This window comes from Taudactylus pleione, unplaced genomic scaffold (assembly GCF_031769625.1).
Source record: "Taudactylus pleione unplaced genomic scaffold, aTauple2 ptg000259l, whole genome shotgun sequence".
NCBI classification, from domain to species: Eukaryota; Metazoa; Chordata; class Amphibia; order Anura; family Myobatrachidae; genus Taudactylus; species Taudactylus pleione.
The window spans coordinates 2,470,157-2,497,696 of record NW_028284661.1 but is presented as its reverse complement, the minus strand read 5'-3'; the positions used below and the strand labels follow the sequence as shown (position 1 = coordinate 2,497,696).

The 27,540-nt window shown below is 41.8% G+C and overlaps 1 protein-coding gene across 1 annotated transcript in view; it reads left to right on the top strand.

Moving 5' to 3' along the window:
- The first annotated feature begins 9,920 nt into the window (after positions 1 to 9,920).
- Positions 9,921 to 27,540, top strand: part of ROS1 (ROS proto-oncogene 1, receptor tyrosine kinase) — a 335,661-nt gene continuing 318,041 nt past the window's right edge. Inside the window, exons 1-4 of the mRNA XM_088481008.1 lie at positions 9,921 to 9,929; positions 10,208 to 10,274; positions 16,490 to 16,638; positions 27,066 to 27,201. Of these exons, the coding sequence (XP_088337134.1) occupies positions 9,921 to 9,929; positions 10,208 to 10,274; positions 16,490 to 16,638; positions 27,066 to 27,201 (361 nt within the window). The remainder of the gene's footprint in view (positions 9,930 to 10,207; positions 10,275 to 16,489; positions 16,639 to 27,065; positions 27,202 to 27,540) is intronic.

Genomic DNA, 27,540 nt, shown 5'->3' with positions numbered 1-27,540 from the left:
TGTAACCAGGTTAACACAAGTTACATTTGACTAAGGGGTAAACCAGTACTGACGCCAGTTGAGCAAAACTGAAATATGTTTTCAGCTTCCCAATCCACACCAAAAGGAAGCCTGGCCCAACCTTGGGATTTCTAAGATTGGCCTAAGCAGCTTGCGCACCAAGTAGGAACCTGGAAAATGTAGAAATCTGTAATTGACACTACACCCAAAAAGGGAAATGACATTGTTACTGTTATGTGTTTCTGGTGTCTGTTTGACATACAAAGACAAAACACAATCTAACTTTTAAAAAAGGGAAATCCTTGCAGGAACAGTCTACTTATGTCAGGCTAAACTATCTTGGTTTTGGTTTTTAAAAATGAGCCACAACGTATATTTGTCTTAATAAATTTATTAGGAAAATAGAACCAAACAAAAAAAACTAATGCCGAAGGAGGCCAGACAGCCGGTCGAGGGCCACTAGAAGGCCGATTACATGTTGGCGCATCTGCCCCACAACATCCGCCACCTCTTGCCGACGCCTCTGTTCCTCTGTGGGTGAGAAAAGTGTGTGGGTTAATACAACAATAGGGAATCCACAGAATTTTTTTTTAAAAAAACCAAATCACTCCTAAACCCAAAAACAAAAATAAAAAGGGTGGGCTGGCAAAAATACAAGGCCTAGGTACAAATTCCCACAGGTATGATATGTGTATGCTTAAATCACCAGGAAGAGGTAAAGGCAAACCTTCACAATCAACAAAAGTCAAGCCACAAAAACACGAAGAAAGGCACGACACATGATTACATACAAACAGTTTGTGCTTTAAAAAATAAAATAAAAAAACATACCGGGAGACAAATCGGGAGCTCCGGCCAAACCTCCATGATCCTCCTCGGAGGATCCGTCATTCCCCAAAGAATGGGGCGGAGTTATGCTGGACTCCGGGGAGGGGGTAATTGGAAGAGGGGTGGGTGGAGGAGAGGGGGAAGTGGGACGGAGGGGAAGGAGGCCCGACATTTCCGGGAGAGGGTCTGGGAAGGATGGGGAGGAGTGGGGAATAGGGGAAAGATTTGGGGTGGAGTGTTGGCTGGGGGTTGGGGAGAGTGGGCGGGAACGCCGTCTGGACGGACGTTGACGGCGGAGTCTTGGCTGTCCCCCTAAAATATGTCAAAGAAATTGCGTTTAGTTTATGGACAAATCCGGGCAACCAAACAAAAAAAAAAAAAAATAGCGGTAGAATTAAAAAATCAGAAATAGAGGGGAAACATGCAGACGCAGATATGAGTACAAATAATAAATAGAACAGACAGGAAAACATGCACACGCAGATATGAGTACAAATAATAAATAGAACAGACAGGAAAACATGCAGACGCAGATATGAGTACAAATAATAAATAGAACAGACAGGAAAACATGCAGACGCAGATATGAGTACAAATAATAAATAGAACAGACAGGAAAACATGCACACGCAGATATGAGTACAAATAATAAATAGAACAGACAGGAAAACATGCAGACGCAGATATGAGTACAAATAATAAATAGAACAGACAGGAAAACATGCACACGCAGATATGAGTACAAATAATAAATAGAACAGACAGGAAAACATGCACACGCAGATATGAGTACAAATAATAAATAGAACAGACAGGAAAACATGCAGACGCAGATATGAGTACAAATAATAAATAGAACAGACAGGAAAACATGCACACGCAGATATGAGTACAAATAATAAATAGAACAGACAGGAAAACATGCACACGCAGATATGAGTACAAATAATAAATAGAACAGACAGGAAAACATGCACACGCAGATATGAGTACAAATAATAAATAGAACAGACAGGAAAACATGCACACGCAGATATGAGTACAAATAATAAATAGAACAGACAGGAAAACATGCAGACGCAGATATGAGTACAAATAATAAATAGAACAGACAGGAAAACATGCAGACGCAGATATGAGTACAAATAATAAATAGAACAGACAGGAAAACATGCAGACGCAGATATGAGTACAAATAATAAATAGAACAGACAGGAAAACATGCACACGCAGATATGAGTACAAATAATAAATAGAACAGACAGGAAAACATGCAGACGCAGATATGAGTACAAATAATAAATAGAACAGACAGGAAAACATGCACACGCAGATATGAGTACAAATAATAAATAGAACAGACAGGAAAACATGCACACGCAGATATGAGTACAAATAATAAATAGAACAGACAGGAAAACATGCACACGCAGATATGAGTACAAATAATAAATAGAACAGACAGGAAAACATGCACACGCAGATATGAGTACAAATAATAAATAGAACAGACAGGAAAACATGCACACGCAGATATGAGTACAAATAATAAATAGAACAGACAGGAAAACATGCACACGCAGATATGAGTACAAATAATAAATAGAACAGACAGGAAAACATGCACACGCAGATATGAGTACAAATAATAAATAGAACAGACAGGAAAACATGCAGACGCAGATATGAGTACAAATAATAAATAGAACAGACAGGAAAACATGCAGACGCAGATATGAGTACAAATAATAAATAGAACAGACAGGAAAACATGCAGACGCAGATATGAGTACAAATAATAAATAGAACAGACAGGAAAACATGCAGACGCAGATATGAGTACAAATAATAAATAGAACAGACAGGAAAACATGCACACGCAGATATGAGTACAAATAATAAATAGAACAGACAGGAAAACATGCAGACGCAGATATGAGTACAAATAATAAATAGAACAGACAGGAAAACATGCAGACGCAGATATGAGTACAAATAATAAATAGAACAGACAGGAAAACATGCACACGCAGTTTGCCCCACAAACACAAACATTAAAACCACAATACATAACACTTACTTGCCAGGATCTGCATGCGAAAGCATGCCAGCAAGCGGGGCGTTCGCCGTTGCAGGTCGGACCACCTGCGCTCCAGCTGCCCGATGTTGCGGCGTGAGCCGAAGGACCGCAGGCGGGACCGTACCTCCGCATACGCGGAGCGCTTCTGCCGGTTGGTCATGGGTTGAGGCTGGCTGGTGATCCGGCGATCCATGACCTCCGTAAGCACCAGCAGCTCACGCCTGGTGAATGCGGAGGCTCTCATGATGGCAATGGTGTTTTTCTTAAAAATCATTTTTGATAAAGTGTGTAAAAATTTTCTGATTGGCTAATGTATTTTGGAAATTAACAGGAGCAATTTTATTGGTTAGTGTATGAGTCATGTGTTCGACAGGGCCAGAAATCTCTGGAGAGTTATGATAGGCTTGATGCAGTGACATGCGTAAGCAAATTTAAATAAAGAAATCAACCCAGGGAAATATGCGGGGATCCACAGCAATAGTACAATTGTTTAATTGTGGTTCACATGTTTTTTGAACAATAAAAGCGAATGTTTCATCCGTACGTATTCTGCGGGTAAACACAAACACGGACAAGAGTAAAGTTTCTTGCATTGTGTTGAAAAAAAACAAACAATTAAGCTAATTGATACATTGATTGGCATGATACGATTGATGGAGGTAGGCAGAATAAAGGAGCAGGTAATCGACATCTGACAAGGCCACTTCCTGTTTATACGTGTGCGTGCGTTCCTTTCAAGCCATTTCGGGGATGTACGCTCGCTATTTCGTACGCTCGTTAGTTAGAGGAGGGGTCGTCAGAGTTTAGGGAGGAATTTTAGATGCGAACGAAAATACGAGCGAGCCATTGAATTTAAATATTTTTGTACGTACGCCTAACGTACGTGCGCCCGCTTGCGAGTGGGTCTGAATGAGGGCCTAGGTTAGTTAGCTTAGCTAGCCTAGTAGTGATAGTGATAGTAAGAGTCGGGTTTAGTGACACTGTTTTTGATGGGCAGTGCCACCTACAGTGAGAGTCCCATAGGTAATACTGGCTGAGCTAGTTTTGTGGATAGGCAGTCAGCAAATAGTTTTTTTTTATAGTATGGGAATATCATTTAATTAAAAATTAATATTGTTGTGTGTGGCTTAAAAATAAAATTTGGTGCTGTAACTTCAGGCTGTGATATTATGTCTGATATATCAGTCACTAACTTGCATTAGGTCAAGGGCCACCGCGCAGTGTGTCGCAGTCCGTGGGCACTTTTTTTGTATAAAACAATTATATACTGTTTTGTTTGTGATAAAAAAAATTCAGGCTGTGATACTGTGTCTGCGAGAGATAACAGTCTCTAACGGTCAGTAGGTCAAGAGTCAATGCGCAGTTGTCGTAGTCAGTGGGCACATTTTTTTTAATCTAAAACAAAAATAAAATATATTTGTTTTATGTTTTGTGATAAAGTTAGTCAGTAACGGTCAGTAGGTCAAGGGCCAGCACATAGTGTGTCGTAGTCGGTGGGCACATTTTTGTTTGTAAAAGAAATAGAAAAATATTTTGTGAAAAACAAATTCAGGTGTCGAAATGGAACACGACGATCAATCAACAGAACAGCAGGAGCAGCAACCAAGGACTAGTGTAGCTGCTTCCACCACCAGTCGTGACGATACTGCTTCAATGTAATCTACTAAAGCCGATGTTCAAGGGTATAGAGGCTTTCAGTCAGTGCATCTAAAATTAAAAAAATATGTATTTTACAGTGGTAAATAAAAACCACCTCTAAAAAAGGGAAAGTTTAGTGCAGAAAAACATAAATTTGCCAACATGCCATTCACCAATCGCAGTGGCAAGGAAAGGCTCAGGCCGTGGCCTTTATCAGTGGTGGTTCTGCAACTGCTGTCAGTGAGGCATTTTCTTCTGCCTCTCATGATGATGCAAGCCCTTCTCACTCAGAGTGTAGAAGAGGTGTCAAAAATATGAAAACCGGAAAATGAGTGCTGAAATTAACCACTAAGGCAGTAGAAGAAACTGTGTGAGTAGAGTCTAAGTGTGTCAGCGGGTGCTATGTGTGAGCCTGACCTTTCTGTACTCGTATAGAAGCCTCCTTCCTCCATTTCTGCACCCTCTGCCAATGTGGGCATGAGCAACATGGTCAAGAATTTTCTGACCTAGACATTGAGGATGCTATGGAAGAAATGCAACAGGATGAGGGGATATTTGTCTAGCTTACGCAGGCACTAATGAGAATGTTGATGATGAGGATCTTGTTTGTGTATGTGAGGCACCAGTGAATGCAGTTGTTGCGCATAATAAGAAGAAGGCCAAAAATCCACCTCCAATGTGTGGAATTATTTTTACCCAGATCCGGACAATTGTCTTACCATCTATAACATTTGTAAAAGCACAGTACATAGAGTTAGTAACTTTAACCATCTAGGATCCTCCATGTTAAGTCATTTGCAGTACATGCATTAAAAGTTTTTGGCAAAATCAGAAACTTTAGCATTAGCAGTCCAGCTTCAGCTAGTTCTCTTCTCTCTGCTAGATCCAAGCACCTGCAATCTTCAACACCAACACCTTCATCATTAATATCCTCAATCATGATTGGAAATAGTCCTGCATCCAATTTGATAAGGCTAAGTGAGTCCTCCCCTATGCAGGAGTCCTTAGAAGAATCCTTGAGTGCTAGGCCTGCTGCTGCTGCTAGGGGTGGATCTTAATCCCAGAGGGGACCAAGAATACTACTACTAGTAGTAGTTTAAAAAAACAATTGACTGTAAACCAACACAGTGGATCACTGATGCCATAACAGCTATGCAGGTATTAGATCCGCGTACAACATCCGTGTCGTTGTGTACTTAACCACAGATATGTGGACAAGCGGAACAGGGCAAACTAAAGATTACATAACTTTGACAGCCCAGAGCAGTGGAGAATACTTTGTGTTGTGCAAGGTGCTGAAGCCCTATTGAAGTTGTCATCTGGGGATGGGTACGGTATGCCGGCGCTCAGGATCCCGGTGGTCAAAATCCTGATGCTGGTATCCCAACAGGGTTCAGATATAGACACCTGTTGGTAGGTATCCTAACCCTCCCACTCTCCCTACCCTAACCCTCCCTCTTTGGTGCCTGTACCTAACCTCCCTAATAGGGCCTAAACCTAAACTCCCCCTACCTGCACCTTAAATCTAAACCTCCCTTCCTAGTGCCTAACCCTAACCCTCCCCTTAGTGCCTAACCCTAACCAACCCCCCCAACCCCATTACTTACATTCGGAATGCCAGCGCCAGGATTCTGACAGGTGTCTGGATTCCAGCGCCAGTATTCTAAGCACTGGCATCCTCTGTGCCAAGATACTGAATGTATCCCGTCACCTATAAAGTGAATTCAGACAGTTCCAGCTTGAGTCAGGTAATTCCCCTAATTAGACTTTTGGAAAAGAAGTTCGAGGAGGAGCTGAAACAAAGCAAGTCCGCTAAGTATGTCAGACTTGTAGATCAAGTCCTTTATTTGCTTCGTCAGGATCCAAGGGTTGCCAGCATCTTAAAATTGGATCTTTCCAACAGACACAGAGCTGAAGAGATGCAAAAAGCTGTTGGTGAGCAAATTGTCAGCTCAAGCAACATGTGACACAGCAACAGCTCCTGCTTCCGTTACCCTGGCAACTGCGGCAGCCAGGAAAAAGCTCAGCTTTCCTAAGAGACCCATTGGTGATGCAGATGAGTCAACACAACATTGTGACATCTGGTCGGGTCTAAAAGAATTGCTGAAAATTTGTGACACCTCTACAGCGACTCCATCTGATATGGTCACCATTCAAAAAATGGTTGAGGATTGTTTTAATAATAACATCCAAAAAAGCATGTCAGATAGTCCATTTGACTACTGTCAGGAAAAAAAAGGCAATTTGGAGGCCCTTGCACAAACTGGCTCTGCTTTACTTAAACTGCCCAACCTCCAGTGTGTAGAATATAGAGACCAGAGGCAGATCAAGGGGCGGGCTGGCAGGGCTATTGCCTGTTGCACAGCTGCATTCACTCTACCAGTGTCGAGGGTGCTCACAAGGGAGGACAAATCTCTTGGAGTGGCACCACCCTCGCACCCACCTCTCAAAAAAAACCCACGCTGCAGAGTTTCAGAGTGAAAGTTAGTGAGAATGCGTTTTGCACCATATACCATGATTTACAGTACCGGTAATCTTGACATTGTATAATGTCATGATGTAATTGCACCGCCATGCCCCTGCTACACCCACAATTGCCACTGGCATGCTCCCTGCTGGGCCTACCTGGCTGCCCCCTCCCGGAGGCAATCCAAGCGGTGGCCCGGGTCTTCCTGTCTGCCTCAAATTTCACATGGAGGCAAATATCATTCTCGTGGCGTCGGATTCTTGTAGGTTTTGGATTCTATATAAGGAGCCTGCACCGACACTCAGCACCATTTCACTGTCAGGCATGCTGTGGTATGCTGCGTTGTACTGTGCTGTGTCCATGTTCACAAGTGGCTGTGTTGCTCTGTATAGTCAATGTGTATAGGGGGGCATGCTGTTGTATGCTGCACTGTACTCTACTGTATTGGCTGTGCTGTGTCCAGACTCGCAAGCTGTGCTCTGTATAGTCAATGTGTGTTGGGGCATGCTGCTGTATGCTACACTGTAGTCTGCTTTAAATTCAATTGGCTGTGCTGTATCTTCAGCCATGGCCAAAAGTTTTGAGAATGACACTAGTATTGGGTTTCACAAAGTTTAATGCTTCAGTGTTTTTAGACCTTTTTCTCAGATGTTACTATGGTATACTGAAGTAAAATTACCAGCATTTCATAAGTGTCAAAGGCTTTTAATGACAATTACATTGTTTATGCAAAGAGTCACTATTTGCAGTGTTGACCCTTCTTTTTGAAGACCTCTGTGATTTGCACTGGCATGCTGTCAATTAGATTCTGGGCCACATACTGACTGATGGCCACCCATTCTTGGCTAATCAATGCTTGGAGTTTGTCAGAATTTGTGGCTTTTTGTTTGTCCACCCGCCTCTTGAGGATTGACCACAAGTTCTAAATGGGATTAAGGTCTGGGGAGTATCCTGGCCATGGACTCAAAATTTCAATGTTTTTTTCACTGAGCCACTTAGTTATCACTTTAGCCTTATGGCAAGGTGCTCCATCATGCTGGAAAAGGCATTGTTCATCATCAAACTTTTCTTGGATGTTGGGAGAAGTTGCTCTTGGAGGATGTTTTGGTACCATTCTTTATTCATGACTGTGTTCTTAGGCAAAATTGTCAGTAATCCCACTCCCTTGGCTGAGGAGCAACCCCACACATGGATGGTCTCAGGATGCTTTACTGTTGGCATGACACAGGACTGATGGTAGCGCTCACCTTTCCTTCTCTGGACAAGCGTTTTTCCAAATGCCCCAAACAATCTGAAAGGGGGATTCATCAGAGAAAATAATTTTGCCCCAGTCCTCAGTAGTCCAATCCCTGTACCTTTTGCAGAATATTAGTCTGTCCCTGATGTTTTTCCTGGGGAGAAGTGGCTTCTTTGCTGCCCTTCTTGACACCAGGCCATCCTCCAAAAGTCTTCAACTAACTGTGCGTGAAGATGCACTCACACCTGGTTGCTACCATTCATGAGCAAACTCTACACTGGTGGTGCCCCGATCCCTCAGCAGAATAAATTTTAGGAGATGGTCCTGGTGTTTGCTGGCTGTTCTTGGGCACGCTGAAGCTTTCTTCACAACTATTGAACCTCTCTCCTTGAAGATCTTGATGATCCGGTAAATGGTTGATGTAGGTGCAATCTTACTAGCCACAATATGTGAAGCCCTTTTTTTGCAAATCAATGATGACTGCATGTGTTTCCTTGCAGGTAACCATGGTTAACAGAGGAAGAACAATGTTTCAAACTCCACCCTCCTTTTAAAGCTTCCAGTCTGTTATTCTAACTCAATCAGCATGACAGAGTGATCTCCAGCCTTGTCCTCATCAACACTCTCCCCTGTGTTAACGAGAGAATCACTGACATGATGTCAGCTGGTCCTTTTGTGGCAGGGCTGAAATGCAGTGGAAATGTTGTTTTTGGGATTAAGTACATTGTCATGGCAAAGAGGGACTTTGCAATTATAGCACTTCATCTGAACACTCTTCATGACATTCTGGAGTACATGCAAACTAGCATCATAAAACTGAAGCAGCAGACTTTATGAAAACCAATACTTGTGCCATTCTCAAAACTTTTGGCTATGGCTGCAGACTCATTAACAAGTTGCTGTGCTCTGTATAGTCAGTCTGTATAGGGGCATGCTGCTGTATGCTGTGTTTTACTGTGCTGTGTCTATCTATAGTTACTGTTCACATACAGCACTACATTGTGTATTGTCACTGTCAGTTGCAAAAAAAGTTAATTTAAAATAAAGTTTAAAATATTATTTTAACTTTCAGTTTGCACAACCTGTGTGCGCTGTACCCCTGTGCATTATTATTCACATACATAATAAAATAAAACCACTTTGAATTGGCGCAATGAGAATTGAGCTATGAAGTGAAAAATACCGATATTCTTCCTTCTATTGTTTGTACTGTTTGGTGCGCTTTACCCTAGTACGCTTTGTTCACATGCATATATAAGCCCTGTGTGCCATGCAATTTTGAACTGAGCTGCAAAGTTCATAAAATAAAAAATACCTCCAGGCACATTGGGCTTTTTGGCTGCCACAGTCCCACTTGGATCGTCTCCACAGGCAGACTGGTCTGTCTCAGTACTCCTTGGATAGAGACAGACTGGGAAAGGGAAGACTGTGGGCAGGGGTAAGTATGAGAGCTGCAGAGGGGAGTGAGTCAAAGCTATGGGGGGGTAAGAGCCAAGACAGAGCACGTGCGATGGGGTGGGGGCATAGAGTTGGCCTCTTCTCTATATTCATACCTGTTTTAGTAATCATCAGAGAGTGTCACTTCATATAATGCAAATAAGTAAAATACAGTACTTTAGAAAACATTTACATAAAGGAGATTCAGATAGGTTATAGACACAGCAACTGATATGACTAAAGTGTGTGGGCTCTTCCATGTTTTAGTTCTACTATAATATATGTTAGATCTACTATAATACACATATGACAGCATTTTGCAAGGTGGCTATTGATTAGATACCAGTCATATTGCCTGATGAAGAGAGAATCTAATCTCTCTGAAATTTTGTGTGGATTATATTTATGCCAAATAATAAATCAGTGACTAATCTATTGAATTTGATGTACAGACAGTACTTGCTTTATGTTTAGATTATACCATATGCATTACAATGTATATTTTTGTATGTTTTTGCAGGTCATACCCTGTGATGTCCAATGTCTTTATGTAAATGCTATCAGTGGCATACAAGACTATATTGAAGGTGTGTATGACACTGCTGGTTAGATGTTCTTTTTATTATTGGATTCTGATAAGTTTATTAAATGTTACTTTCTTAATTTCCTTTTCTGCAATTTAACAAATAGATGGCTGGATTAATAAAACAGTACAAATATTATAATGGCTAGAACATGTAGAGAGAAGAAATACAGATAACTGCTTGACACTAGTGCTATCTGGTCTTATTATATAGACACTTTTCAGAATTTGTTTTATTTAATGTTTTTGTTACTTTGTAATTTTTTTTACAAAATGTGGTAGTTCTACTACAAGTGGAAAATAACTTTGATATATGGGGTTTATGACAAATTGAATAGATAAAATAAAGGAGTATAATGTTTTAGTAGCTTTAGGGGGGTATCCAATTAGATTCTCCCGTAAACCCACAGTCACGTAGTACAATTTTTCTGAGATAACTTTTCTCCCTATACTATTACACGTTTTTTTTTTGTGTGAAAAATAGGTAATTTTTCTCTAGATAACTTTTCTCCAATTTTTGTTTTCTCGAGAAACCACTTCTCCTTAGTGCATTTTCTCCTAAAATGGTTATCGAGCTATCCTATTAGCTATGGTTTTCGTATGCTGGTATAGGAATTATTGCAAATTTCATTTCACCAGCTCTGAACAGGTGATAAATTGTGCAAAACCTATATTTTTTGGCTAAAAATATGGGACTTGCTACAGAACCACTGGGACACCATCCTCAGTGACTAATTTAGCACAATTATTTTTTTAATTACCTTAACTTGGCCAATAATGACATGTCATTTTTTGCGTGGAAAAGTAAAAAAGTGTTGGAAAATTGGTTTAAAGTAGTGAGACAGGTATATGAGGGGTGGGGGGGGGAGGGGTTGGAGGCTGTATGAATGGGCCAGGTGTTTTAAACATTGCAGGTGCAGGTGACAGGTGTATTTTTTTTTTTTTTTTATTAAAAATGCCCTATAATGACACAAAAATATGCTTACACCTCCTAATTTAACTACATAATTTATTTTGGCCAAAAAATATTGCCTTCTATAATTTTTTTGCTGTTAGAGAAAAATGCATATAACAGCAATTTGACACAATTTTAGAACCCCAGACCCTTGGATTATGGCCACTAACACACTTCTGTACCATTACTCTACCTTAGTTTACCTTTTTTTTGGGGGTACAGGCTGATTACTCCATTTTCACCTGTACTTATTGCCTGTCATCCATGCAAAAATTATCGTGCGAATTGGATATCTCCAGTTTTGCAATAGGATAGCTTGATAAACGGGAGTGCGCAAACTTGCGATAAGCGGCAAATTCGGGCGAATGGTCCAAAAAGTTTTCTCCGGAGCTTATCATTATTGCTGCCAATTGAATACCCCCTTAGTACTATAAAAGTAGACATTTCTGTTGGTTATAATATCATCATTTATATTAAATATAATTAATGAAAATTAACTACAGTAATCTCCAGTCCAGAGATGGATTAATACCTCATGAGGCCCTAGGAATCATACTGGTTTAAGGTGCCCATACACGGTGTGATTTTTTATACAATTTGGCCGTTTTCGATCATTCGTAACGACCAATCGTGTAAAAAGTGGTGTGTTCCAGTACTATTACAATGCTGATGCGTGTCCCCGGCGTCGTGTATCGGCATCGTAGATCAACTGAACCTGCAGTAAGATTTTGACCTATTGTGCACGATGTGACAAACATCGTACGGTGTTTGTGCACATCATGCACAATAGCGATGCATGTAGCACGGACCAGGGAGATCCGTGCTACATGCTACTGTGTCATCGACACAGAAGCATGGACAAATCAGTGAGACCCATCTGTGCTGCTGTGTATTTCAATGACACAGATGCACGCAAGGACCAGGAGATCCATGCTACATGCATCTGTGTCATTGACACAGAGTAAAGATGGATCAGAGACACCGTCTGCGCTGCTCTGGAAAAAAAAAACCTGTGTAAAAAAAGAAAAAAAAATGGCGTGTTCCCCCTCCCTCAAAAGAGCAAACAGCCCCGGGCTTTTAGTGACCCAGTGCTGGTTGTGCTTCAATACAGGGGACAAACAATGTAGGGGTCCCCTGTACATAAGCACAACCAGCACTGGGCTAGTCAGAACCAGCCCTGGCTGACAATATATGGGAGACAAATGACGGTCCCCCATACTTTGCGTAACCAGCACTGGACTCTGATCCGGTCCTGTTTCTGGAAATACAGGGGGGAAACATTAGAAGGGTCCCCCGGTATTGTCCAGAACCAGCCCCGGACTTTTTCTAGCAAGGGGCTAATACCACAGCCATGGGAGCCCTTTCACCGGGCCCTCCAAGTACCAGCATGCGGGGGAGGCTTGATGGGATCTGTAGTTCCACAGAAAAAGACAATATATTTAACTATTTGAAATGCACTACACTACACTATCAACCCGCCACCCACCGCCCCAGGGGTGCCGGGGATAACCAAGGGTTGTCAGCTTAGGCCTGGGGTGCCCTGGAGAGGGGGACCCCTTTATTGGGGGGTTCCCAGCTTCCCAGGGACCCCCAGCCTGGGTTGACTAGTGGTCAGGGTTAATGCTTTGGCTGGGGGGCCTGGTGTAAGGGCTACCCTAGCTGTGGAATTATCCCCCCGCTAGAAAAAGTCCAGTGCTGGTTCTGGATAATACAGGGGGACCGTACTAATTTTTCACCCCTGTATTTCCAGAACCAGGATCGGATCATATCCCAGTGCTGGTTGCTCAAGGTACAGGGGACCCTCACGTCGTTTGTCTCCCATATTTTGGCAACCAGGGCTGGTTCTGACTCACCGGTGCTGGAAGTACAGGGGACCCCTACATCGTTTGTCCCCATATTTAAGCACAACCCGCACTGGGTCACTAAAAGCCCGGGGCTGGTTGCTCTCTTTTGGGGGAGGGGGCACGCCATTTAAATTTTTTTTTACCGCAGCAGCACAGTCTCTGGTCCCGTCCATGCTCTTTTTCAATGACACAGATGCATGTAGCTCGGATCTCCTGGTCCGTGTGTGAATCTGTGTCATTGAAATACACAGCAGCACAGACGGGTCTCACTGACCCATCCATGATTTGTGTCAATGACACAGATGCATGTAGCACGGATCTCCCTGGTCCGTGCTACATGCATCTCTGTCATATTGCACTCGATCTAATAATTATGCAAATCATTAGATTGTGCACGATAGATTGGGTGAACATTGTGCAGCTTTTGCTGCACATCGTTCACCTCATCTGCCAGAGAGAGTTCATCTGCAATTGCATACGAGATTGCATCGTACAGTATGAAATCAGCACTGTGTATTGGCACCTTTAGGTCCCTCATCTACAGTTAAAGTAATCCTGGTCCTTCAGAGCCTGAAGGGCCCTGATTGCGTGCCTTGCATAATGAATGATCTGGCTGTGCTCCAGACTACTGTGCTAGAGTCTTGAATCTTGGGCCCCCAGTGCCGAGACACAGCAATACTCCTAATTTGAAATTTTCAAACCAGTAATATTGCCTGTTGAATAATGTTTTTTATTTGTGGCTGAGGATGTAGTAATAGAAATGGACTTGACACAGGGCCACAGATAGAAACACATCGTTGTAAGCCAACCACAAACTGTGGCAGTAGTATATAGACTAATTGAACATGTATTGGTATTATTTTATAGATAAAAATATCTTATTTCATGCTGATGTTTAATTCTTTTGAAGGCTTTCATTAGTCTAAAATTGTTCTATGTCTTATGAAATTAGAGATTCACTATATGATAGCAAAGATAACGTTGAGTTTAATATAGAAACAAAAGCAATGCAATTCCACATTTATAAAAGATAGCAATGAATTATTAATGTATGGACCAATTACTTTACCCCTGCTTGATCTTAATGTGCTGTATTAACTGAATACATTCTGTCTAGGGGGCCTATTTATAAATTAATATTTGCGGGACATCTCCTAAAAACACCAGATTTCAGGGAGTACACGCAAATATTAAATGTCCCTGGGATGTATGTTCGATATCTGCTGTGGTCTTCGTTTTCAACCACAAAAGCAGCCCCCATAGGTTTCTATTAGGGCTGCTTTATTGACTAGTGTAAAAAGCTCTGGAAATGTGAAGCCTCTAGGTCAGGAGTTCCCAACCACAATCCTCAAGGCACGCTAAAGCTGGCCACACATCTAAAGATTATCTGTCCAACCAGCCAACTAGTAGATTGGTTGGAATGAAAATCTGGTAAGGAATACAATCAGCAACTTGCTCCCAGACGCTGAAAAATGGACCAAAACTGTTGTATGAACAAATAGTTTAGATCAAACATTTAACAAACTTGTCTGACCGACCATTTTCATCTGTTTTCTGGCATTTAGGAGTAAATTGCTGATAATCATTTACTCCCATTCCTTACCAGATTTTCATTCCAACCAATCAACAAGTTGGCTGGTTGGATGTAAGTTGTTCTAGTGTGTGGCCAGCTTAACTGTTCAGGTTTTAAGGATAACCATACTTGAGCACAGGTGACTTAATTAGTACCCAGGGCCAGCGCTACCACTAGGCAAGCTTAGGCAGCTACCTAGGGGCGCTGGCCTCTAGAGGGCGCTTCTGAGTCCGCCTAACTATGGAGCGTGCAGGGGGTGCGGTTGCTATGGGGCCCGGCGGCTTAAGGGTCCCTCCGGCCCAGCGATCGCACCCCCTGCACCCTCCATTTGCCAAACGCCCGCTGAGACTGTGCTACTAGCGGGCTTCCAGCTCCTTCTCTCCCCCCACAGCACCAGCGGCAGCCGGAGGATGGAGCTCACTCTTGAGCTCTGGCTTACATGTCCCGCAGTGCACTATGGGTGTGATGTCATGACGTCACTCCCATAGTTCAGAGGAGCGGGCAACGGGGACGGATGGCATCAGGCACTGGAGCGGGGTTTAAGGTAAGTATTTATTTATTTTTTGTGTGTGTGTATGTGTGTGTGTGGAGGGGGCTTATTACAGGGGGCACTACAGGGGCCCTTACTACTGGGGGCACTTCAAGGGGCATTACTACTGGGGCACTGCAGGGAGCATTACTATTGGGGCAATACAAGGGCATTACTACTGGGGGCACTACAATGGCATTGCTACTGGTGGCAGTGCAGGGAGCATAACTACTGGGGGCACTGCAGGGAGCATTACTATTGGGGGCACTACAAGGCCATTACTCCTGGGGGCACTGCAGGGAGCATTACTACTGGGGGCACTGCAGGGAGCATTACTACTGGGGGCACTACAAGGGCATTAGAACTGGGGGCACTACAGGGGCCCTTACTACTGGGGGCACTGCAGGTGGAATCATCCCTTTAATTCGGGTCATGTGAATATTATTAGGGTGCTGTGTGTGTGTCTGTGAGCTGGACGGAGGGTTTTGGGGAAAACAGGGGTGGCATTGTGAACCTTGCCTAGGGCACCCGGAAACCTTGCACCGGCCCTGTTAGTACCTCAGTTATTTTGATTTAACCATCTGTGCTCAACCATGGATATTACTAAAACCTGGACTGTTAGTGTGCCTTCAGGACCGAGGTTGGGAATCACTGCTCTAGGTGTTTGAGAGTGTTGCAGAGGATATGTGTGACATTACCAGGGTGGTATCACAGGCAATGTAGTCAGGTTTGGAAAAGTCAAGAAATATGACAGATATAAGCACAGAGGAGGCAGAAACTGTAGTCAAACACAACTACAATGAAAGTATGTACAAGTAATGCTGCAAAATGTTAGTTTGGTAAATCAGTGTGTAGGAATGAGAGTCTCCTTTAATGAACCATACTTGCCTACTTTTGAAAAAGTTATTTTAGGGAGATTGTGAAAGCAACACCTATGAGCGCAGAGGTAAAGTGGACGCGTACTGCTACATCTGAGAGGCATGTCATAAAACTGACTTACAGCCAAATGTAAATAAGCCCCAGAGCAGTTAGTAAGATCTTCTTGTTGATGAGAAAACACTGATACTTTTCAGAAAATGTATGTAGCCATAGGGATTATATCCAATGCAGGGAAATGATACTAATGATCCCATTTTAATGTATATATCTCTGTTTTTTCTTTTATATAATAACCACATACTGGGGGTAAGGTGCAAACAGGGAGATTGCTAGAATCTTAAGGGAGTCAGGGAGTCTCCTACTATTTCAAGGAGTCTCCCTGATAACTTGACAATCAGGGAGCGTTGGCAAGTATGTAATGAACATGTCTTCCTTTTAGACTGTACCATTGAACCAAAACCTCCCTTTGTGTCCTCTATTGGATCACATAAGGTAACATTAAAGTGGAATGCAGCAAATGTATCAGAAGCAACATATATGATTCAGAGCAAATATGTGAATATCCCAGGCGTATGGGAAAATACACAGGTGAGATTTGTTCCTCTTTTTATTGAAATATATATGTAAATCAGTACAAAGCAAAAAAACAATTAGTTGGCAACACAGTTAAAAAAATTCTGGTAATAGCAGCATTGGAATATAAACAGTCATTTGACATCGCAATCATCCTGCAGGATCATCAGGAAAATCTGTTTGTGGAATGTAGGGCCGCCCACAAACGGAGGCGTTCCTTTGGGAATGCCTATGTTTGTCCAGCCACGCCCCCTCCCCACCTATAAAACAGGGCGAGCTGTCGATCAACATTGACAGCCGCCCCGTTTTGTAGTGAGCTCCGGAGCAAGTGAAGTTCTCACTTGCTCCGGGGCTCGCACTCCCTGCGCATGCGCACTGGCCGACCATCGACCCACTTGCAAGCGCTATGCGCTTGCTAGCGGGTCTGAATCAGGCCCTGTATGCGATGCAGATTTATGTGATTGTGGTAATAATGCCTGTGCTTGAAGGCAGAGCCTGTAACTAGACATTTTAGTGCCCGGTGCCAGAAATAGCATTGGTGCCCCCTTGCCCCAGTTTAATTATGAACAGCACACATTGAAAATGAGCACCAAAATAGGGTCGTGGCCTTGCAGGGAAGGGGTGTGGCCACTTAGTGCTACCAGTTTTCATTATGCCACACAGCATAGCCCATTATTGCACATTATTCCACACAGTATAGCCTCTTATTTCACATTATGCCACACAGCATAGCCCCTTATTGCACATTATGATACACAGTATAGCCCCTTATTGCACATTATGCCACACAGCATAGCCCCTTATTGCACATTATGCCACACAGCATAGCCCCTTATTGCACATTATGCCACACGGTACAGCCCCTTATAGCACATTATGCCACAGAGCATAGCCCCTGAGACCTGATTGCATCCACGGGCCTTATGGCTGACACCTGGTGGTCTAGGGAGGCAGGGTAAATTACTGGTAGCCAAGGCCGCCTATCAGTAAGCTTGGAGAGGCTGCAGTGGGGTGCTTTGTTCAGCCCTTTCCACAAGCTGCAGCACTCTCCGGTCCTCATCTTCTTTCTTCTGCCGCTGGCCCTTCCTGGCCTGCAGCACCATCTTCTCATCTCTTCCGTGGACTGCCTTTATCTAATTGCTTAGGGTGGTACAGAATACTTCGGATGACTCTGAACTGCCACTGGCCTTAAAGGAAATGGGTGATTCATTAACAGAAGTTACTCTCCAGCAGAGATTAATTAAATGATCACATATTGTCATGGACTGACACAATCTAGTGTCTTGTCCAATAAAACGTGCAGTGACCAGACTAATCGTTTGACATTCATATCTACCCATTTGATTACTTTTGGATATATCCGCAATATTGTGCTGAAACATTGGCACATTATTCAGTCGGATGGGACCATTGGATAACCTCTTTCAGGAAAAAACACTGTTTTGCTACAAAATACGCAGTAATAACAAAGATATAGTGGCAAAATTGGACATTTGACCTATTAAGACCAACTCTTGGTTAAAACCAAAGAATGGAGTATACAGATGTCACGGCTGTGTGAACTGCCAATTTTGTGTACTGGTCCTTATTTTATGAACCCTGCCACTGGTAATGAAATCAGCCACCACTTGAGTTGTGATAGCCATTGTATTATTTCTGTTATCACCTGTCCTTGCCATGTTGGCAAAACAATACTTTTACTGAAAGAAAGAATTGCTCTACGCCGCTCCTCTACTAAAAAAGCAATGAGTTTAGTGGATGCTAATACTCCTGACACTTTACTCTACATAAGCACACCATGAAAGATTTTCGATTCCTGCCAATAGACCATATACCGCCACTGAGAAGGGGAGGCGATCATGGCAGATTTCTATTACAGAAAGAGTGTGCATGGATTAACTGGGTAAATATGGGAGCCCCCCCAATGGACTTAACAAAGGACTATCTTTGAGTTGTTTTCTGTAGGTCTTATATTTTTCTATTCTCTCCCCTGTTCTGTGAACTGGATGGTATGTTGTACAGCCATGGCCAAACGTTTTGAGAATGACACAAGTATTGGTTTTCACAAAGTTTGCTGCTTCAATGTTTTTAGACCTTTTTGTCAGAGGTTACTATGGTATACTGAAGTTAAATTACAAGCATTTCATAAGTGTCAAAGGGCTCTATTTATTAACATTATTTTTACTAAAATAAAGTGAAAAAGGGTGTTTTCACACCCTTTTCACATTATTTTAGTATCACCTGTAGTTATTACAGGGCAATTTGAGTAGAATTAGTAAATTTCTACTCCAACCCCTAAGTATCACTTATTTTTAGTAAAGCAGATCGCATTTCCCATAATTGTAATGGGAAATGTGATCCAACCAGAGTTACTAAACATAAATTGTAAAAAAATACCGGGGGAAGCCCTGTGATAACAACGCCACCTGGAGGTGGCGTTATCCAGGGTCTCCCCCGGTTACCAGGCTCCCACTCTGCTCTAACGGGGAGAGCAGAGGCGGGAGCCGGTACCAGTAATCAGCTATGTGGTCTAAACAGACCGCAAGCTGATTGCTGTAAAAAAAAAGAAAAAAAAAATGTAAACATTTTTTCTTTTACTTACCTGAATCCAGGGACCGGTGATCGGGCCTCCGGTGATTGCTCCTTTCCGGTCAGCTGGTCTCCCATAGTGCTCTGCTGCCCGGTCATCAGGTGATCGGGCCCCAGTGCAATATGGGAGATCACCTGATTGGGAAGCCCGGAGAAGATCACCGGAGGCCTGGAGGATGCAGGTAAGTGTAATGAAGGGAGGGGGGGTCGCGGGGGTCCGCGATCGTGGGGGGCGGGGCTTAGCATCGGGGGTGGCAGCGATGGGGGGTCAGCTGTATTTTTTCCGAAAATACAGCGACTAGAGTGCGGATGGGATCCGCAGGGACAGAACTTTATCGCAAGCTCTGTCCCTGCAAGGGATTTATAGTAAATCCCTGTGATATTGCCTGAATTCGCAATGTGAATTCACTCGGTAATATCACACTACAATCCGCATTCAATATGCGGATTGTAGTAAATAGAGCCCAAAGGCTTTTATTGACAATTACATTAAGTTTATGCAAAGAGTCAATATTTGTAGTGTTGTCCCTTCTTTTGCAAGACCTCTGCAATTTGCCCTGGCATACTGTCAATCAACTTTTGGGCACCATACTGACTGATGGCTGCCCATTCTTGCCAAATCGATGCTTTGAGTTTGTCAGAATTTGTGGGTTTTTGTGTGTCCACCTGTCTTTTGAGGATTGACCACAAGTTCTCAATGGGATTTAGGTATTGGGAGTTTTCTGGCCATGGACCCAAAATTTCGATGTTTTGTTCCCCGAACCACTTATTTATCACTTTAGCCTTATGGCAAGGTGCTCCATCATGCTGGAAAAAGCATTGTTCATCACCAAACTGTTCTTGAATGGTTGGGAGAAGTTGCTCTTAGAGGATGATTTGGTACCATTCTTTATTCATAGCTGTGTTCTTAGGCAAAATTGGACACTACGTGATAGGCTCCTGATGAAGGTGGTTGTGGTACACTGAAATGGCCATTGAGTCGGCAGTATCGTGATGGCATCTGGCACTGCACTTTCGTGATGACTATTATCCGGACTATTCACTGCTGTGTCTTGTTGCTATAATTGATGTGTCTTGTTATTCAACATGCACTTCATGCACCTTACATACAAAAAGAACGGTCTTACAATATTCGCGCTATGGATGGTTCCAGAAATCCTTCAGATGTAGAATTTCTTGTGTTTCCAATATGTAAAAAACATGAACAAATATAATATACAATGGTGTGATAAGGTTTAGAGTTCAAAATCTTTTACACCCTTCGTGTTAAATTCTACAGAAAGTGGTGAAATAGTCCTCATCCAAGAATATCTTTATCGTTATTGTATCCAACTTCCTTAGAAGGCACTCAGTGTGCAGACAGTACACCATACAGTAAGAATGCTTACATGTATGCTTACTTGTTATCAATATAATGCATGCATATAAAGGTTTCTTTTTATCTTCCTCCAAAGTCTTAGTTTATACGACCAAATTCCTCATGGTGATATATATGAACAGCGTCAAACAAAAGAAGGAATGGAATCAGATGGTGTGGATATTGAAGATAAAAGTATATTTTAATAATAAAAACATAAAAGGGGCATTGCATACCATATGTGATTAACACCAGGTACACTGTAGGTAGATGGAGCCCGGGTATATCACTACAGTGACAATGTCAATCCAGACAGGCATGCGATCCCCCCATGTGAACAGACTCTCTGTCAATGCATTTCAACTCACTGTGGCGTCTTTATCAAGATAAGTGTCTCTAAAACACAACCTTCAACACGTTTCGTATAGCCACCATATTGTAATGGTAGAATAAAGTTTTAGCTGGATGGACTTCATGCACCTTAACCAACATGCACTTGATGTGAAACTGGAGTCTTTATGGATGCATTTTGGATAAAGATATTGTTTCTATGACAGTGATATATATCTATATATATATATATATATATATATATATATATATATTGGAAGCACACAAAATAATGGCAGGCGCTAGAACAATACTGAATATTAAAAGAACAATGAGTTCAGTACACAGTCCTGCTCACCAGCACCTTGTAACTAGTGCAAAAGAGTATGGGGCACTAATATCCTTGTCTATAATGGACCGCTGCTCCCTTCTGCAAGCACAAATCTTGGATCCCTCGGGTGAAAACACATCTAGTAAAAACAAAGCAGAGACGGGCGCTCCGTAGTGCATGAAAAATGTATTATTAACACTCCATATTAAAAATAGTGGACACTATTCGAAATAAACTCATACCCAGCGTATGTACTCTGTGGACTGGTTATCACATGGGAGTATATATTTTACATGATTTTTTCACTTGTGAAATTATAGTTATACTTTGAAAATTGTGATCTAAGAGCTAAAAGATCTCAGGAATGCCTCATGATCTTTAATAAGGATAATACCTCCTCTATAAATACACCACATATAGAAAGGAAGGAGGACAAATGGCTAACATTAGAAAGATTGTTGATCAAAGAGACCAAAATCTGGTGGGATATAAAGGGGTTAGATAACTATCTTAGTTGTGGTCGTATCCCTAGGTGTCTTAGGTTGAATAAATATTGCATTATAGATTATAACAATGACAAATTTATGAAGGAATGGTATAGAATTTTGGACAAATGTTCGTTTGAGCTTATGAGGTTGTTGGTCTTTGAAAAGAAGAAAACTTTGAAACAAGTAGAAAAATAATTGACAGAATTAGAATTGGAAATTAATAAGGATGACTATGCTGAGAAGCTTGATGACATTAAGTCTTATATTGACATCAAAGTCTCAAATATTGAAAATAAAATCATTGAGACTAAACATTTTCAAAGGGATAAAGGGGATTATTTAAAAGAACAAGTGAGAACGTGGCATTTAAACCTGCTTACTTGAAAGAAAAAACCCATAAGCGCAATAATATCATTAATCCAACAGATATCGTAGTGCCTCAAACATGGAATGCTGACAAACTGTTAAATAGGTGGAAGTCTCCATATATCTCCAATAAGAGGAGTTATAATCAATTAATGATTATAATGAGTGGCAAACTCAAAAGAAACTGCCCTTGCGACGACCAAAGAGACTTGAACCTCGAGGTTTTATTCATAACAATAGATTTGAAGTATTACGCTCAGTTAATGGCGAGGATTTTCCATCAAAAGTTTTCTTATGACTGGACAAGTCTCGACAGAGTAAAAAATCATGCCCCCCCTGTTCTCCGAACACTCGTCAGTGTGAAACGGAGATGGGGAGAAAAAGAAAGAAAGGAAAGAGGGCTATTAAAAAGGCCACCAAAAATTAGACAAGTCTAGCCAATGAGGAAGTAAAAGGTATTTATAACATACCTAAGATTACCTTCCCACCAATACAAAAACAGGTTCTGAAAACAAGGCCTGTCTTTTGCTCCTTCATGCAGAGCTAATAAAATTGATCTCAATATAGATCTTAATCTTTTTGTTAGAAAACTTACATTGAAATGACACTACCTTAGGAAAAATTATGCCCCTATCAGGAATTGGGATAACCAGAAAGAAGTTTCTTATTCTGGTTTAAAACCCAAATCCACCTTTTTCCCTATAGAGTGCAAAGGTCCATATGTGGAGATGTTCTCCCAATTAGTTAAGAGAGTGATAGAACATATGAAGGTTAGTAATAATAATAAAAATAATAATAATAATAATAATAAGCAGAAGAACTTTATCATAAAGGAGTTTGAAGCACTAAAACAATAGGCGTCTAATAAGGAAGTGGTAATTAAAAACACAGATAAAGGCGGTGGAATAGTAATTATGGATCGCCAATATTATGAGAAGGAAGCCTATAATTTATTGCTAGACAATAATTCTTATAGGAAATTGGAGAAGGATTCTACAAGTATGTTTGTTGATGAGTTACAACTCTTATTAAAGAAGGGAATGGATAATAAAGTATTAACAATTGAGGAATATAATTATCTTTTTAAGACTAATGGCCCCCTTACCAAAACCTTTCTGGACCTTGTAGGTTGTTTTCCATGTGGGAAATGTAAAGTATGCCCTTACGTAGATAAGGGTCCAAGGATTGTACATGAATATAGGGACCTGCCTGGTAAAAATATAACATTTTTTATTAACTGTAATTCTACATTCGTCGTATATCTTTTAATTTGTCCATGTGGAATGAGGTACATAGGGAAGACCAAGCGAATGCTGAAAATATGCATATTAGAACATTTTTACGTAACATTAACAATGGCACTACAATCATAGAGTCCCGAGATATTTTAAAGCATTTCATAATTGTAATCCGGAAAAATCGAGGAGGAGGGGATAAAATACTTTTAAAAAGGGAAACATTGAATCTTGACCCTTAATACCCTGGCTCCTATTGGCCTGAATTAAGGCTATGAGATCACTCCTTTCACTGAGTGAATAAGAGGTTAGGAGATCACATTCTTTTATTGACTAAATGTTTGCTGGTTTTTGTTTCATGTATTTTAATGGATTTTAGATGTTTTTTAGTATGGATTGTAATATGTACAATGTACTGTAAATCAGATCCAGATTTTTTTGCACAAGCAGACAGCTACACATAATTACTATCTATTTATTAATCTGAAATTGATTAGCATCTATACATAATTTTTATACATGCACAATGGGATTCAGGATGGACCACCGGCTTATGGTTTACATATTGCCAAGAAAATATGAGGAATTTATAGCACTCTATTATGTTTTACGAATAATAGTGTAAATGCAGACAATTATGTCTGTGGATGCATGTGCATATTGTTTTTGATGCCCGTTTGAATATAAATAGTATGTGTTACACTATATGTGTACAGTTACCCCGTCAGTTAGCAGCTAGTTATGCATTATAGATCCTTAACAGGGATTCGCCTTGTGCATGAACTCTGGTGCTCGACATAGCCCCACCGCCGCAGCTGTGCAGTGGTGCTGGTCCCTGGAGTTTGAATGGATGCTGCGCGCATGCGAGCGGCATCCATTCAGTGACGGGAGAGGGCTGGGGGAAGCCCAGCTAATGACGAAGTGCTGGGCTCCCCCCAGCCTGACATTACATGGGAGGCGTGCAATTCGGACACAACCCCAAATAACGTCATTTAGGGGTGTGTCCAATGGTAATTAGGCCACAACCCCATCTTTGGTTTCGCGCGACTACAGGGCTTCCATCACTCGGGCGGCACAGGGGTGCAGCTACCCGTGGAGCCGGCCCTGCTGCCCGCCATCACAGGTCCCTGTGGTCAGGCACGCTGCAGCTAACCATGGCAAACTTCAGTGCGAGACGGGTGTCCCGGAGGTTCATTGTGGAGGACGGTTGGTGATTGCCTTGGGGCTATTTGTTTATGCCGTGTGGTAACCAGTCCACAGAGTACATACGCTGGGTTGGGTACGAGTTTATTTAGAACAGTGTCCACTACTTCTAATATGGAGTGTTTATAAACTTTTATTGCACTATGGAGCGCCCCTCTCTACTTTGTTTATATATATATATATATATATATATATATACACACTAAAATCTCCAGCCTTGACTTTCTAATCCTGCTTATCATCTATCTATCTATCTCTCTATCTATCCATCAAACTTCAGTTTGATGGATAGATAGTCAAAGTGGTCTATTAGAAGCTGGGGGGTTGCACACATGCGGTGTCCTCTAACTTGACACCACCAATGAAATGGTCCACTGGTCTAACCCACACTTACATCTCTCCTCTTCAATCTTTCCTTAACACTGTTACTGAACTACTCTGCCGGTTCCCCCTTGTCTCCGTATTCCCTACAGATTTCATTTTAAACTCCTAATCCTCACTTTCAAAGCTCTTACCCTATATTGTCAGATCTACATTTCCAATCTATCTTCCTCTACACCTTCTCCTGCTCTCTCCTGTCAGCCAGTGACTGTGTCATGTTTCTGGTATTCTGTAGATCTGGCACGGGGCCCAGGGTATTAACTAAGGAGTGCAGGAAACGGGAAGGTTTCAAGATACCATGGCTCATAGGAAATACAGGTACTGGAAGGGTAGAGACACTAGAAATCATGGACCGGAGCAATGCAAGGATACTAGAATTGGAGCAGGAACCCAAGCCACCGGGCAGCCTCTCACCTATTGGTCTAAGGACCAATCAGGCCAGAGACCTAGTGCAGTGACAAGAAGAACCTGAACTCAAAACAATATAGTACTGACAGTCTGTACCTGGGAACCAAGCCAGGAATCTGAGTCTTATGTAACCAGGGAAGAACTAATGAAGCTATATCCCTGGTATAGCTCTGATGCAAGACCTGGACCATAATCCGGAAGGGGAACTCAGGATAGAGAGACACTTCAGGCACACACAGTACTAAACACCTCGATGCTAAAGACCCAATCATGCCCTCCAGACCTGGAACCCCAGTGCTGACTATCAGCCCAAGACAAGAGCACACAGTACAGGATAACCAAAATAGTCAACCTAGATTATGAAGTAACCCACTATAGCCACAGAGTGTAGTGATACGTGCAACACAGTCCAGATGATGCCCGCACAACGCAGAGTGGAAACCATGCAGGTAATGAGATGTGTGGCAACAGCAGATGCTATGCACCGCAGGTACACTGACAGAACTGGAGCTGGAGTTGGAAGCGGTCTGTGTGAAGTGTGGGTGGGAGCCGCGGTGCTGGGATATCATACACAGTGGTACTGTAGATGGAATGCAGACAACAGCAAGCGGTCTGTGTGTGGCGTGGAAGCCACAGCGCTGAGATGGTATACAGCGGTGATGGTAAACAGTCCCAGTGGTTATCTGTATGGGGCATGGAAGCCACAGCGCTGAGAGGGAAACAATGATGGTACAAGTAGGTAATGGTTGAGTTTCAGCAAGGAGAGTATCCACAGGAGAAAGCTCTGTAAACACAGGAGGCATTGAGTCTGGAATGATCCTCAGGAAGGAACACAGTTGTTCAGGCAATGGGGTAGATTTACTAAAGTGAGTTTTTTTTAGAAGTGGAGTTGTTGCCCATAGCAACCAATCAGATACTACTTATCATTTATCTAGTACCTTCTAGAAGATGATAAATAGAATCTGATTGGTAATTGGTCAGGCTGACCAGGTGATCAGCCAGGTGGGCGGTAATCACTTTGATAGTCTGTTGGAAGCTTTAGACACAGCAATGAATGAATGTTCAATTTGTGAAAGACTGCCATCTCTCCTCCCTACTGACAACCTTCTTTCACTCTCTCCTCCAAATCCTGCCATGCTTCCATTCTCCCCAGCCTCCATTACTTTAAACATTCCCTCAAAACTCACTTATTTACTCATGCCTACCGGTCTACTGCGTAATCCCTGACTCACATCCTAGCCAGGCCCTTTTAGTGTCTCACCAGTTATCTATTAAGCCAATCATATATCTCCCTTTAGAATGTATATGCTTGTAATTATTTGTACGTGGTGTTATTTTGTAACTAAACCTTCCCCATGTATATCACTGTGTTTTAAGCTGCTGTGGAACTTTGTTGTGTCCTGTAAATTATAATATTTCAGCTAAATGTATAATTTGAATAGGTGAAATAATATTTATACTGAAGTGTATGGTGGGCAGGACTATGAGTGCCACATGATACAGTAGATATTTTGGCCCATGTTACAATGTACAGAAAGTGGCTGTCTGCGTTCATACCATAAAGGATTTGACCATTTTAAAAATTTTTAATAATTTATAAGTGTCATTTTTCATTTTAATAAATAATTGTATTGGATATATTTGTGTTACAAATTATTCTGCACTTTCTGTGTTTCAATCATTTTTTTAAATTTTCTTTGACAATTGACTAAAAGCACTTACTCCTTACTATTTTACCTGTTCATGAGATACAGACCATAACAGAGACTTCATATACTGTGAATAATCTGCAACCCTACACTGAGTATCTATTCCGAGTAATATGGATTATCTGTCAGCTTCAGTTTTACTCGGCACCTAGCCTTATCTATCGGACACTTGCATCTGGAGGTAAGTCTGAAAGCTTACACTAAATGTGGCATCATTAAATATACATTTTGTCTTCCTTGTATAATTGTCATAAAACTAAGATGTACCATATAAATATTGTATAGGATTGCAGCAATATGTAGGTGCTCTACAACTGTAGACATTAGCTATAGATACTGAATGGTTACTTGAAATAAAGACAACTCTTAGGCAGGGCTGAAACTAGGATTTTTGTCACCTGGCCTGGTAATTCCCCCTTGAAATGCCCCCTTCAGCAGTGCCCATATCGTAATGCCCCCTTCAGCAGTGTACCTATAGTAATGCCCCTGTAGTAGTGCCCATATAGTAATGCCCCTGTAG